Here is a 13,401-nt window from a genome sequence, read left to right as displayed (position 1 = left end):
AAGCCATTAATTTAGTGTCAGGCCCGATCAATGTTTGACTAGTTTTACTCACCTTCCAGGCATTCTTTCTTATTGTCCAGTTTCCCATGAGCTTGCCACTTATTGCTGAAAGCTGTGAAGTTCACTGGGTAGAGCATTAGTACCTGTGAGCTGTCTTGCGACACCTCAGTCCATTTCATCTATGGTAAAAGGCAACCGTTGGTAACAGAAAAGTCTCCCATATGCAGCAGAGTCACAAGAAAGCGCTCTTTGCTAATTTAGGAGAGTAAGTGCCAACCTGCTTCTTATACGCATTCGCTCGGTTGTTATAGAACACCGACAGGTAGCTCTTCTGTACAGTGGGGCAGAGTTCAATGGCCTCTGTGTAACACTGGATGGCGCTCTCGTACTTGGCCGCCTTAAAGTATCTGTTGCCTTTTTTATTTGCCTCTCGGGCACGATCCAAACGACTCTAAAAGGGGAGAAAGATGTCTATTAGGCCAGTGTTTTTCAACCTGTGTGCCGCGGCAGTGCCGTGAGAGATCGTCAAGTGTGCCGTGAGAAATTATCCAATCGGTCTTTGTCAGGTGATGTAACGCTTGCAACAGCTGCAGCACATTTTATACGGCTCTGGTCGTCTCGTTTGAAAGTGGGGAAGTTGAGGTTTACGCTCGTTTTTACTAGGGCTGTCAAACGATTAAAATTTTTAGTCGAGTTAATCACAGCTTAAAAATTAATTAATCGTATTTAATCGCAATTCAAACCATCTGTAAAATATGCCATATTTTTCTGTAAATTATTGTTGGAATGGAAATATAAGACACAAGACGGACATATACATTCAACATACTGTACATAAGTACTGTATTTGTTTATTATAACAATAAATCAACAAAATGGCATTAACATTATGTTAAAGCGATCCATGGATAGAAATACTTGTAGTTCTTGAAAGATAAATGTTAGTACAAATTATAGAAATTTTATTTTAAAACCCCTCTTAATGTTTTCGTTTTAATAAAATTTGTAAAATTTTCAATCAAAAAAGAAACTAGTAGCTTGCCATTGTTGATGTCAATAATTACACAATTCTCACCATAAAAGCAGTCGCACCAAAGCGCCAGCAGAGGGAGACAAAAAACACAAGTAACAAGTGGCCATGACAGTGTTCTGTCATTTTAATCTGGGCACATGCGTTAATTGCGTCAAATATTTTAACGTGATTAATTTAAAAAATGACCGCCCGTTAACACGCTAATTTTGGACACCCTTATTTTTACTTGAAGTCAATCGACCAAGTAAAAGGTGAGATAATGCCATTTAAGTTTTATTGTCCACTCAAATCAACATTAAAACGCTGCATTGATCGTTTGTTTATGTCCATATTTCCATCATTTCTTGTCCTTTTCCAAAACCGAAACATATCCAAGGAGCTCTTCTGACGTCACAGTGGAAGCAGACAATGCGACAATTATAAATATGGCGGAAAACACTCAGGTGACTTGAAGTTCCGCTCTGAGACCCCCAATTTGGCCAACTTTCAAAATTGTCCGTTATGCATGTGTGATACATCATTGGAAAGCTTGAAATATCAATTTTCTGGAGGAAGAAAACAATTTGAACAGGAGGGCAAAACAAAACAAAAAAAAACATTTTTTTAACAGCAAAACCCTAACTGGATGCGAGAGCACGCGAGAGCAGAATTAAAGACGCCACGATTTTAATAAGATATTAATAATAATAATACATTTTATTTCTAGAGCGCTTTTCAGACCACACAAAGACACTTCACAAAAGACATGGAATCACAGTACGATATACAGGTATTAAAAGGATAAAAGATTAAAAGCACAATAAAGAGAAGTAAAGATATAACAGAGCTAGGGGTTATGGTGGATAAGAAAGAGTGAACAGGTGTGTTTTCAGTCTGGATTTGAAAAGTGATAGGGTAGATATGCTGCGGAGATCAGGGGGTAGGGAGTTCCAGAGCTGGGGGGCAAACTGACTAAAAGCTCTGGAACCAAAGATGGAGAGGCGGACACGGGGGATGGAGAGGGGGAGAATAGTGGTAGGGCGAAGTGGACGGGTTGGATTGTTTAAACGGAGTAGATTGAAAAGGTAGGGAGGGGCCAGGCCATGGAGTGTTTTGAAGGTTTTTTTTTTTTAATCCACATACGCCCTGCTTTCTGCTCTGCGCACATCCTCACACCCTCCCTCTCCAAGCTTTTTGAACCTCACAGTCACTGCCGCACTTGCTTATTAAAGTCAACGATGCTGGTATCTTTGATCTTGTCAAAGAAGGGGACATCAAAGCGCAGCAACTGTCAATCATCGTTTAACTTGTTAAACAGTTTCTGCAAGGAAGCCACTTTGAAATCAATGTGTGTGTGTGTGTGTACGTGTGTGTGTGTGTAGGCGTGTGTGTGTGTGTGTGTGTGTGTGTGTGTGTAGACGTTTGAGACATATAAATTAAATGCCAGAAGTGATCATGAGGAATTTGTATTTTCTACATGTCCACCACAGCTAAGGTAGATAAACAGAGGTATTTAAAGGGCAACTGAAGAGCTTTTCAGATTTCGCTCTTAAGTGTTTTACTCAGTTGAATTGTATTAAATGCATCATTCACTCTCTCAAAAAGTCACTTAAAAAAATAATAATAAGTGACCGCGTAGTTTTTGAGTTATGGCCATAGCAACGAGGGACGCGCCGTCCTGCCGACCGCTTCCTCATGACGTAACTTCCAGGAAGCCACTCTATCCTCGCCGTATATTGAAAACATTTTCTGGGTTTTACTCGCAGGATTCGTCATGCCACCTCGATGTGTATCGATAAATTACTCACAGGAAGACTCGAGACTCTAGGAGTGGTCCAAAAAAAAACATCTCCTGCAAAGGTTTGGACCGTTTTTGTTTGCATGCATACCGGTCCACAATCGGCTCATTGTTTTCATCATTTCAGCCACGACAGCTTTGAAAACCTACAACAATGCAACCTTGGTTTTACAAAGACGAAAGTAGAACATTAATGGCTTTTTTGATAAACGAGGGGGACTCCTACTGTCTGTTTGTTGAAGTGCGACATTTTGTTGTTGTTGCTGTTGGCCTGTCATAAGTAGATAGGTTGGCTGACATGTCGTCTACTCATGTGATTTTATTACTATATCAATAGGTATTATGTAAATTCAAATGTCCCCAGCACTAAATAGGTCCTTGGCTTGTTGTTTTTTGGCCTGTCACAGGGTAGATATAAAGCCTATAACAACAAAACAATCCACCTGTCAGGCCCTAATGTATCAAATACATCTCAATATAACAATAACTTGTTATACTTCAACATCAAGGTCTGCCTATTTGAAGAGGGAACAATAGCATCAAATAGTTGCTGCTTTGACTGGGGCATTATTATTTGATCACCAAGAAATTATTAAATTAAAATTAGGATTCACCTAATATTTTCATGCTGCTGTGATTTTTTTTTTCTCCAGGAAGTCAAACATAAAAAATTAAGTGGCGGAAACCCTCAACACGATGAAAAATAGCATTGCAAGTAAGTCGCCACCCAGTTTCCCAAAATCAAGAGAGAGTGGGTCGAGTCATATAATGACCCAAGTGATGCGGTGTCCGGCGATGACAACTGAAGAGATCCTATGAGGCCTGCCAGATGCTGAATTTCTTCTGTCTGCGACATCAGATGACGATTACTTAGGAGAAATAAATGTAGCAAATTTTGATGACATGAAATCACAGTCATATATACAGTACACATTTTTTAAAAGAAAAATCTAGTTACCTTCATATATAATACATATTTATCATATAAATACATATTTCCCACTGCCATTATCATTTTTCAATGTTGCGCTAGTCTGTTGCTATCCTAACTTTGTTTTGCTTACTAAATTTATGTTCTTTGATGTGTGCCATTGTGTGCTTGGTATAACTTAGCTCATATGTTGGAAAATGAATGAATGAATGAATGTTGTGTCACAATCTGACAGCGAAAGCTGATGCTGATTCAACTAAATCTGGTATCATTTATTATTGTGGCCTATTGAATATTTTTTCAGAATGTAATATAATTACAATATATTATATACCAATAGAATGCATTAAACAGTCAACAAAATGTGTCAATGTTGTTTACAATTTATGGTTTTATTTTTTTAATGTAATTCATGCCCCTGTCAGTGCTTCAGCCTCCTCAAGTTTGGCTCTCACGTCTGGGATCTCCTGACGACACAGGCATACTCTTGGAAGGGTAATTACTTGACGGTTTACAGCAACACCTGGAAAATAAAATTGTTTTGTCATTTATTTTGAAAAATCAATAACCTATCATTCAGTTAGCCACATTTGGGCTAGCTTTACCATATTTAGATCAGTAGGAGCTGTCCCATTACCTAATATCCAGTTTTAGCTATGTGGAGAGCATGGGAAAATATACAACCATGTAATCGCATTCTCGCAAATAAAAAAATAACGATGCTGGATTTAGGCTTACCACTCACTCTCCCGTTCGTGAAGTGTCGAGCTGTCAAATGGCGTCATGACGCCATCTGCTGTGTCAAGTAAATCGCCATCATCTGATGCCTCAGGTTCAAACATGTAGGGATTAATTGTAGTTCATCTTTCCTGGGAGCCTTTGCCATCGGTAGCGTCACGAAAGAGCGATCCTGAATGGATACCTTTGGTGGAAATATCACTGACATCGTTGTTGCTGCTATGCTAGCTGTGGATAGTCTTCTCTGTTGCGTCGGGAAATCTATGTCACACTTCCGGGTTTGCGAAGGGACCATTTACGGAGTGAAAAAAACCCTAAAAAAACGCAAATTATCCTTACAATTACGTGCTGATAATGTCATGGTTGTTTTGACAAACCCGTCCAAAGTTTATATTCATAAAATTACACCAAAATCCGGAAAGGTCTTCAGTTGCCCTTTAATAAAGCAAAGCATTTTTCTACTACAGTACTTTATTCTTGTTCAAAAATGATTTGGTTGGACAGTTATGTTTAAAATTGATCATAATTATTATATCTGAAGTGCTTAAAACCATTTATATCCATTGATATATTATATATATACATATATACGTATGTGTATATATATGTATATATATATATATATATATATATATATATATACAGTGGGGAGAACAAGTATTTGATACACTGCCAATGGGTTTTCCCATTGACTGTGTATCAAATACTTGTTCTCCCCACTGTATATACACATTTTTTAAAATCATACTTTGGGTAAAAAGTGAGAAAAAAACATGTCTTATATGTATCTCTTTCCAATGCTAAATCTGAATAAATACATTGAGCACACACACAAAAAAAATAAAATTTGGGGCGCGGGGTGCGCAACTTTGTGGTTTTTCACTTAACGCTGCGGGTTCTGGTCCCCATTAAAGGGGATGTAGTGCCCTGGGAAAATTTTAATATTCCATCATTTATCCATAAACGCATGCCTTTTGTATTCATATCATGCCACTTCGTGTAATTACACACAAGAAAATGAGCTCGATTGTCAAGCTAAAACGACCGGCGCCCGAGATCTGGCAGATTGTGTGCGTGACGTCACGACAAGTGAAGAGAGTCCCACGACCACTAGGGGGGCAGCGCCTGTCTGCATCAATAGAATTCCTTCTAGTGAGGGGAGAATTAGGGGTGTTTTGAGCTGTTTATGCTTATGCATTGTGTTCGTCCTGCACATATTCCAGGTTCCCTCATGAAGAAACACCCCACGTTGTCAATAAAAGAGAATTCAGAATTGTTTCTTCAACAAGAAAAAGGCTCAGTGCTTTAATACTGAATGGCGGCGATGATGGCAGACAATTTCGTTTCTAGTTTCAGCGACGAATCCGACGTAGAAGGACTTAACGAATGTTCATCTAATAGTGACGAGGAGAGTTACGAAGCTTTAATCGATGTTTTAGGTGACCAATTTGAGCCCAAACCAACGCCAATGCAGCTAATGAAACGGTCATTCAGGGGAGCAATGACACTGATGAAACATCGGCAGCAGATCGTGTGGGAAACACCAATGATTTTTATTGCATTTCTTTTTGTGAAGCTGATACACCGTGACTGCAAAATAAAGGAATGCATAGAATAATCATCATTTATTGCGCTATCATAGCTTTTCGCTCTGCCAAAAGACACGAATATGAATGGGATCAGAGGATTTGTTCTATATATTTTACGAACGATAATGTGTACATGTGTCCAGTCCTGTATTCAATGCGTGACATTTTTTTAATTATAAAAGAGTACTCACTCTGGCCATTTCGAGCTTGGCTGCTCCCCTCCTTTCCTTAGCCTTAGCCTCCTTTGCTAGTCATCATCCTTTTTCTTGATATCTCGGGACATTTAGGTCGCTGCGCGTGTATGGTCGGCACAGCATCTCCTTTGAGCAGCAATCTTTTAGCAAAATCCGATTTCACTTGTCCATAGTTCGAGAAGCTTTCAGGTGGAAAATGCGCACCACAGAAAAGCGTGCCGGAGGCTGTGTCTAGAAAATTAGCCCTCTTTGCAGGACGAACTTTACCCATCGTCTGCGTAGTCCAGCTTTTTTTTTTCGCGTTCGGGAACTCATGGATACTATATTCCGATAAATAACTATTTGTACACCACATAGCACAGCAGTTTTTAACCATTTTTGAGATGTTTTCGTCAAACAAACCCCAACGCTACTCTCTCGTCGTTAAAAAACAATGGCACCTGGCTCCGCCTCGACTGTCAATCACTTGTCGTGACGTCGCCGCCCCATTCGGCTGTTTCCGGACCACTTTCGGTAATGTTCGTCATTTTCGATCTATTTTCGATAATTGCTCATTAATGTGATTGATTTTTTTGTTAACTTTATCAATATTTGTTATCTTTGCACATAACGGTTCTATTGATGTCTCACACCCCCTTTGCCGCAACATCCCCTTTAACCGTGAAAAACGAGGGACGCTGTCAAATGCGAAGTTGCGAACTCTCAGGATGTTGACTCTAAAATGACGAGCGGTCAAATGACTTTTGTTAACGCTGCCTTTATTTGGTTAACAAGACTCAGGCACGATACAACACACACGCGGGTATGCAAGCACAAACAACAGCCCAATAGTAAAACCGCGTTTCGGATTAGCTGCTGTAAATCAAGTGTCGTTATTGCCGTAAATGTAAACAAAGCGCTGCATAATGGATACTTGTCAGACAGCGGCTAGTTCGGGTGGCCCATCAGCGGCTGTGACGTCTGCCCGTCCGGCGTCAATCAGAGCACGCCACCTTGGGAGGGGAGGCAGCCAGTTGGCGGACGCGGCGATCAGATGACTGACAGTCTCAAAAAAGATAACAATTAAACGGCCAGGGCCGTCGCACCACTCAGAAGTGCAGTGAGCAGCGTGGGTAACGGTTAAATGTAAACATGGAAGCAGGTTGGCCCTCTGGGTGGGGAATTCAAATGAAAAAAGAATATAGATGGAACAACTCTCAGAAAATGTAAATAAGTTTGTCTGCCTCAGCGATTGGCTAGAGGATGAGTAGGAAAGAGGGCCACATTTATGTGTACACTACACACACTTTGCACACATTATAAAAAATACTGTCTCAGTAACTGTTCTAAGGCTCTGTAGTGTGTTTGTTTTTGCAGAGAAAAAAAAATGTCTTCAACAGAAAGAATGTTAATGTTAATGCCATCTTGTGGATTTATTGTTATAATCAACAAATACAGTACTTATGTACAGTATGTACATAGCCGTCTTGTGTCTCTTTCCATTCCAAAAATAATTTACAGAAAAATATGGCATATTTTAGAAATGGTTTGAATTGCGATCAGTTACGATTAATTAATCTTTAAGCTGTGATTAACTCAATTAAAAATTGTAATCGTTTGACAGCCCTAAATAACCCTTACTTTTCAAGGCTGTGGTCATAAAGTTAATATGAGAAACTTGAAACTGTTCAGTGTTGCAACTGTTCGATTTTGCACATCAGATATTTTTTGAAAGAAAAAGTCTTAGCTAAAGTTATTTATTTTTATTTCGTTTTTCAAAATATCAACATTTCAGAATATTGTATTTTCTATTTTTGAGCAGAATTCTCGCTTTGTATAAGCTAATGTTCCTATTGTTGAAAGCACAAAAGTCATAAACAACTAGCACATTTATATTTTGCATTTTGTTTTCTTAGTGTACAGAAAATGAACCGAACCGTGACGTGAAAACCGAGGTACGTACCGAACCGAGATTTTTATGTACCGTTACACCCCTAGTGGCGAGTAGTGCCATCTACTGTCAGAGAGTATGAAAAAGAAACGAACAAGTCTCGGCACAAAATCAGATTGTTTTGGTTTTTTTGGGTGAGAAATTGGATGTGTGGCGTGTGTGCTTGACAAAACAGGCAATGGCATACCGCACGAAGGCTATTTTTAGACCGTGCGGCCGCATCGTACAGCGGAGGTAAAGCCGAAGTGGGACATTATAGACCCGCCCTCGTATAGACTCAACGTAAAAAGTGCTACTTTTCTCCGGTAATCTTTCAAAAACAAACATGCCGATCACGCATTGCTTTTTGGGAACTTGTAGAAACGACTCTAGACATTACGACCATGAAGAATGTTTTCTTCATACGTTCCCGGAAACCAAAAACTCAGGAGGAAAAAATGTGAAGACCGAATCAACTTGCGCGGACTTTAACACCAGCTCAGCGAATCCATTCACGTTTCATATGCAGTAAACATTATGTTGGGTTGACATGGTCTTTCAGAGGACAAAGAGGTAAGCCATTTTTATATTTTTAACTTCTTTTTTTAGAGTAACGTTGTGCCGTACTGCTTCTGTCTGACAATGAATGACCTCAAAAGAATTACAATGGTATCTGACTGCCACTGTTACCGTTTCTGTTATATATATATGTATATATATATAAAAAAAACAACTTTAGAAAGGGGGAAGTGTAAATAAATTATAGGATTAAGATGTGTTATCAATGAAAAAATTAAAAGTGTTCGTTGGCTGTCACTGAGTAGCATTTGCGACCGCTACACAAAGCTAACTAAATTACCCCCAAGAATGGTAAGAGACGTAGGACAACCAGAGGATATATAAGAAAGACAGGGCTGATGGTAAAGGATAGCTTGTTGAAACAGGAGAATGTCATTGTCAGTCGCGTCGATAAAAAAGGTAAAGCTATGCTTAGGTCGGCTCGTTTTTTTTCGTCTTATTCAGCCTTCGACACTAAAGCCATCTCGTTAACTGAACATTTTTATGTTCTTCCACATCTATGCCAGTCAATTTGGCACCAGGCACATCATTTTCAGAGAGAATTGGTAGGTTTAGCGCTGTAAACATCTCCTTCGTACACGATTTCCATTCATTTCCTATTAGGGACAAACGGTGGCTTGTCCTAGCTTTGTCCCAGCTTAGCAACCGTAGCTAATGCCATGAATATTAATGAGCGGAAGTGACGTGTTGCCTGCGGTACGCCATTGCGTGTCTCACGCTCAAAGCGTGAGAGTTGGCAGATCTGATTTGAATAAAAAGGTTCAAAACAGTTCGTTGACCATGTTTGGTTGTCAATAGGACATCATATTACAAATTTTGACAAAAAAATTTAGGATTTTTTTTTGTTGTCGTCTTTTTGGTCCCAAAATGTTGATTTATAATTGGTCAGTGAAGAAAACAACAGTTTGGACATGAAGTTCAAGGTGTCCTGAAAAAAGGAACCAAACCAGGCCAATGCGAACAATTCTTTCTTTGAAATATAAAGGCAACATCAAAGGCATTCAAAATCAGCCAAAACGTGTAGCATTTAGTCCTACCATGCTGTTCCATAGATACACGGCTCTCACCCCGAGCACTATGGGCGCGCCGAACAGCAGAGCGAGCTGCCAACGGGGGACGCCGGTGCCTGATTGCGGGTCGATTGGCTTGGAGGCAGACATGATGAGCAACCGTGGTGTGGCTAGCTAGTCAGCAGCACTGGGCCAGTCGTCTTCTTTATCGTGTGCGCAGCGTACGCTGTGCGGAACTCTGGGATATGAGATGATGGAGGGAGATATGGGACAAAAAGATTTGTTGTCGTATTTACATATTCGTGTTCGTGTATAAAATATTTGTGTTCTTATTTAAACATTCGTATTCATATTTACGGATTCGTGTTCATAATTAGGCCTTTGTATCTGTAAACACAAAATTCTGACGTCAGATTTTTTTGTGGGTATGTAAATACAACTCTCTTTTGGACGACTACGAATATATATATTTTTTTATTATTTTTATTAACACATTTATACAATTTTACAAACAAAAATGGGCTTACACATTTGCAACATTCTAAAAAGAAAACCACAAATAACCCTACATTATATTTTAATAAACAAATTCCTACTTGTTTGCCACGTTCGTATAGGGCAGTGTTTTTCAACCGGTGTGCCGAGTAGGGGTCGCGTCAACCGAATATTTTCCGTCGTTGACCGGTTTTTTAAAACGGTGACGGAAAAAACTGAAGTCCATCCGTCATTTTGACAGGTTGCAATTCACACCCCAGACCACAGGGTGGCGAGTGAGCATATTAATTAGCTATTGTCTCTCTTGATGCATGACGTCGTTGGCCTTACTCGGAAAAATGTCAAGGCAACTGAGTGTTTGCCTGGCACGGCCAGACTGTTCTCCCTGTATTTTTCAAACACTGAGAGAAAAGTCTGGGACACAGCCTCTCGAGTAGGTTCAAAATCAATCGACAAATCAGATTTGTTTATTTGCGTGACGTGTTCTTCCCGGGCAACGTCACTCTTGCGCGCCGAAAGTCGTCTCTACAACAACACGGATGGCGGGAGAGCCGAGAATATGTTCCAATCCGCGGTAAATTCAGTTTTAAATGAGCTAAAACACATCGACACGAGGCATTGACAACAGTCTGTCTCGCGCTAGCCATGTTGAATAAACTCCGTTCTCCTCGTATGTTTACTTCTGCGCGCAAGTCCCTCGTCCTGCCCTCGTCGCTTTGCTAACGGCACTTCTGCCTGTCGCTGATTGGTGCACAATTAAAAATGAATGAAAAGTAAATACTATTGAATATGTCATTATTATCATTTTAAAAATGTAAGTGACGGGTAAAAATAGATTATGACCGGATTTTTATGACACTGTCAGTCAAAATGACAGACAACGAAAAAGTCTAGCGCAACCTCTGGTGCCGAGGTACACTAGTGTGCCGTGAGAAAATATCCAAGATCGCATTTTTTTGGTTTTGTTTTTACTTTGTCGGGTGGAGTTTCTGTAGGAAAGAAGGAGTAGGTAGTGGTATTGCACGTCGCTTTCAAGAACTGCTCGGATTTGTAGCCGTCAGCCACCTTGCTGTCCGCGACAATGTGGACCCCAGCACGTCTACTGTATATCATTTGATCACACTCGTCAAGTGTCAATATACACGAAAGTGTCCTTTCCATTTTATCCATATATGATGATCAAGGGCACCGTATAGGGGGGAAAAGTGAGACGATTCTAAGAGCCCATGCCCTGATGGGGGCCCAAAAAGAAAATTAGAACACTGGTTAATCGTTTGCAAATTTAAATATTCATCATTATAATTTTAATAGTAATAAACGAAGGGTTTTGTTTTCTTGTTTTGTTTTTGGCAAAAAGTAAACACCCAGAGAGCATATGTATTGCCAGCCACCCCTGTATTTTCATTAAATTGTTTCGTCCGCCCTTCCTTCAATTAGAACGCGAGCAGCGGTGCGCTGCGCACTTACACCAGTCAATGACTCGAAGCGCGCAGAGCGCGTTAGTGCAGAAATGTTTTCAAAACAAAAATCGTGTTTTCAAAAGAGGAAAGAAAGCAAAACAGGAGATGGGTGGAAAAGGCCAACAGGATGTGACAAAGTACTTCACAAAGGAAGGTTGGTGTCTTGTGTCAGTGTAGTGCTGAAAATTAACCTGTTATCTTAGCTCCGAAGTGAGGTGCCAGCTCACTCCGTAAGTAATACGGGATTTTCCCGGGCCAATGCACCTATTCAAAAACATGAATTCCAAATCATGACGACATTTTTTGGTATCCTACAGATGTTGAAAATTGGTGTGTACTCTATAGTGGAGATCGCGAGTTTCCAGATGAGGCTAAGTCTACTCCATAATGAAATACTGTAATTGTTTGCAAGCTAGTGTTTGCTCCACTTTGAGCTTACTTTTAATCAGTACAGCAAGGCAAGGCAAGGCAAATTTATTTATATACAGGGGTGCACATAAGTGGTCCGCATGCATACTGGACGTAGACAAACGCGCTGGCCCTCAACGGCTTCCATATGCTTTTGCGTACCGATGGCTGACCACTGTATTTGCGGCGGACACGGGAAAATAACTTCTAAAAATGTCGAAGAGGCAGGCCACACTGAGTAATTACTTCCGTGTTCCCCCACCCCCGTCAAAAGACAGACAGACGACAGAGACGTCACCGGAGCTACCGAAAAAAAGGACTTTTGCTGAAAAGTGGCTTCCAGAGGTACCATGGCTAGAAGCAAATGATGCTCGCACGGAAATGCGGTACAAAATGTGCCGTGAGAATCCCAATGTCGCCGATAAGAGCAGCGCATTTTATGTAGGGTCAAAGAATTTCAGCCATCCAAACTTTGAAAAGCACGAAAAAAAACAGAGCATGTGGCAATTAAGCAAATTATCGATGTCAAACAGGACCCCACTCGCCCTATGGACATGTGACGGAATAAAGGTAATGAACAGCGACATGCACTGACAAACGTGTTTTTGCTCGCATTTTACAAAGCTAAACATGCACGTTCAATGAGGTCTTATGAGGAGGACATCCCACTTTTAAAAAGGCTTGGAGTTAATGTGGGAGCCGCTTAATGCCCTTTATTTTGAATTGGTGCTTTTATGTTTATTTCTTTACATTTCACTTCAAAGTAATGGCAATTTTGTTGTGCCAGTTGATGTTAATCAAGCATTAATTGTTAATATAATTAATTAAAGTTAATTGGCTCTAAGTAAAGCTTGTCATAAATTTATCACATCAGGCGGGTCGGCTCTCAAGCTCAATGAGGACCAAGTCACATCTCCAGGTCCTCCTCTGAGAACCTGGGCAAAAAAATTATGTGCACCCCTGTTTATATAGCACAATTCAACACAAGGCAATTCAAAGTGATTTACATCACATGAAGATCATAAAAATCCCATTTAAATCAACACAACGTAAAAACCAAGACAAAAGATCGCATTTAATCACAGAATAAAAATAAATAAATAAATATAAAACAAAAATAAAAATAAAACAAAAACTACTATTAATAATAATAATTGAAATCAGCAATGGAGATTAGCACAAGAGGAATAGAAAGCAAGTAGATTGAAATTTATAGACAGTTATGGATATGCAGTGCTAAACAAAAGCGTTTTTAGCCCTGATTTAAAAGAGCTAACA

The 13,401-nt window shown here is 39.9% G+C and overlaps 1 protein-coding gene across 6 annotated transcripts in view; it reads right to left on the bottom strand.

Moving 5' to 3' along the window:
* LOC130913996 (mitochondrial import receptor subunit TOM70-like) overlaps nt 1-13,401 on the bottom strand; it is a 119,082-nt gene that overhangs the window by 95,525 nt on the left and 10,156 nt on the right. For 5 of the 6 annotated variants that reach the window (XM_057833016.1, XM_057833019.1, XM_057833018.1 and 2 more), the window contains exons 2-4: nt 9,788-9,998; nt 278-451; nt 53-179 (exon numbers count right to left, since the gene is read on the bottom strand). In XM_057833016.1, the coding sequence (XP_057688999.1) occupies nt 53-179; nt 278-451; nt 9,788-9,910 (424 nt within the window). In that variant the 5' untranslated portion in view covers nt 9,911-9,998. Of the gene's footprint in view, nt 1-52; nt 180-277; nt 452-6,259; nt 6,649-9,787; nt 9,999-13,401 lie in introns of those variants that run through there. The other variant, XM_057833020.1, reaches the window with a different exon arrangement.

Source organism: Corythoichthys intestinalis, chromosome 3 (genome assembly GCF_030265065.1).
Source record: "Corythoichthys intestinalis isolate RoL2023-P3 chromosome 3, ASM3026506v1, whole genome shotgun sequence".
NCBI classification, from domain to species: domain Eukaryota; kingdom Metazoa; phylum Chordata; class Actinopteri; order Syngnathiformes; family Syngnathidae; genus Corythoichthys; species Corythoichthys intestinalis.
Note: the sequence above shows the minus strand (reverse complement) of the source record. Positions and strands in the feature narration are given on the sequence as shown.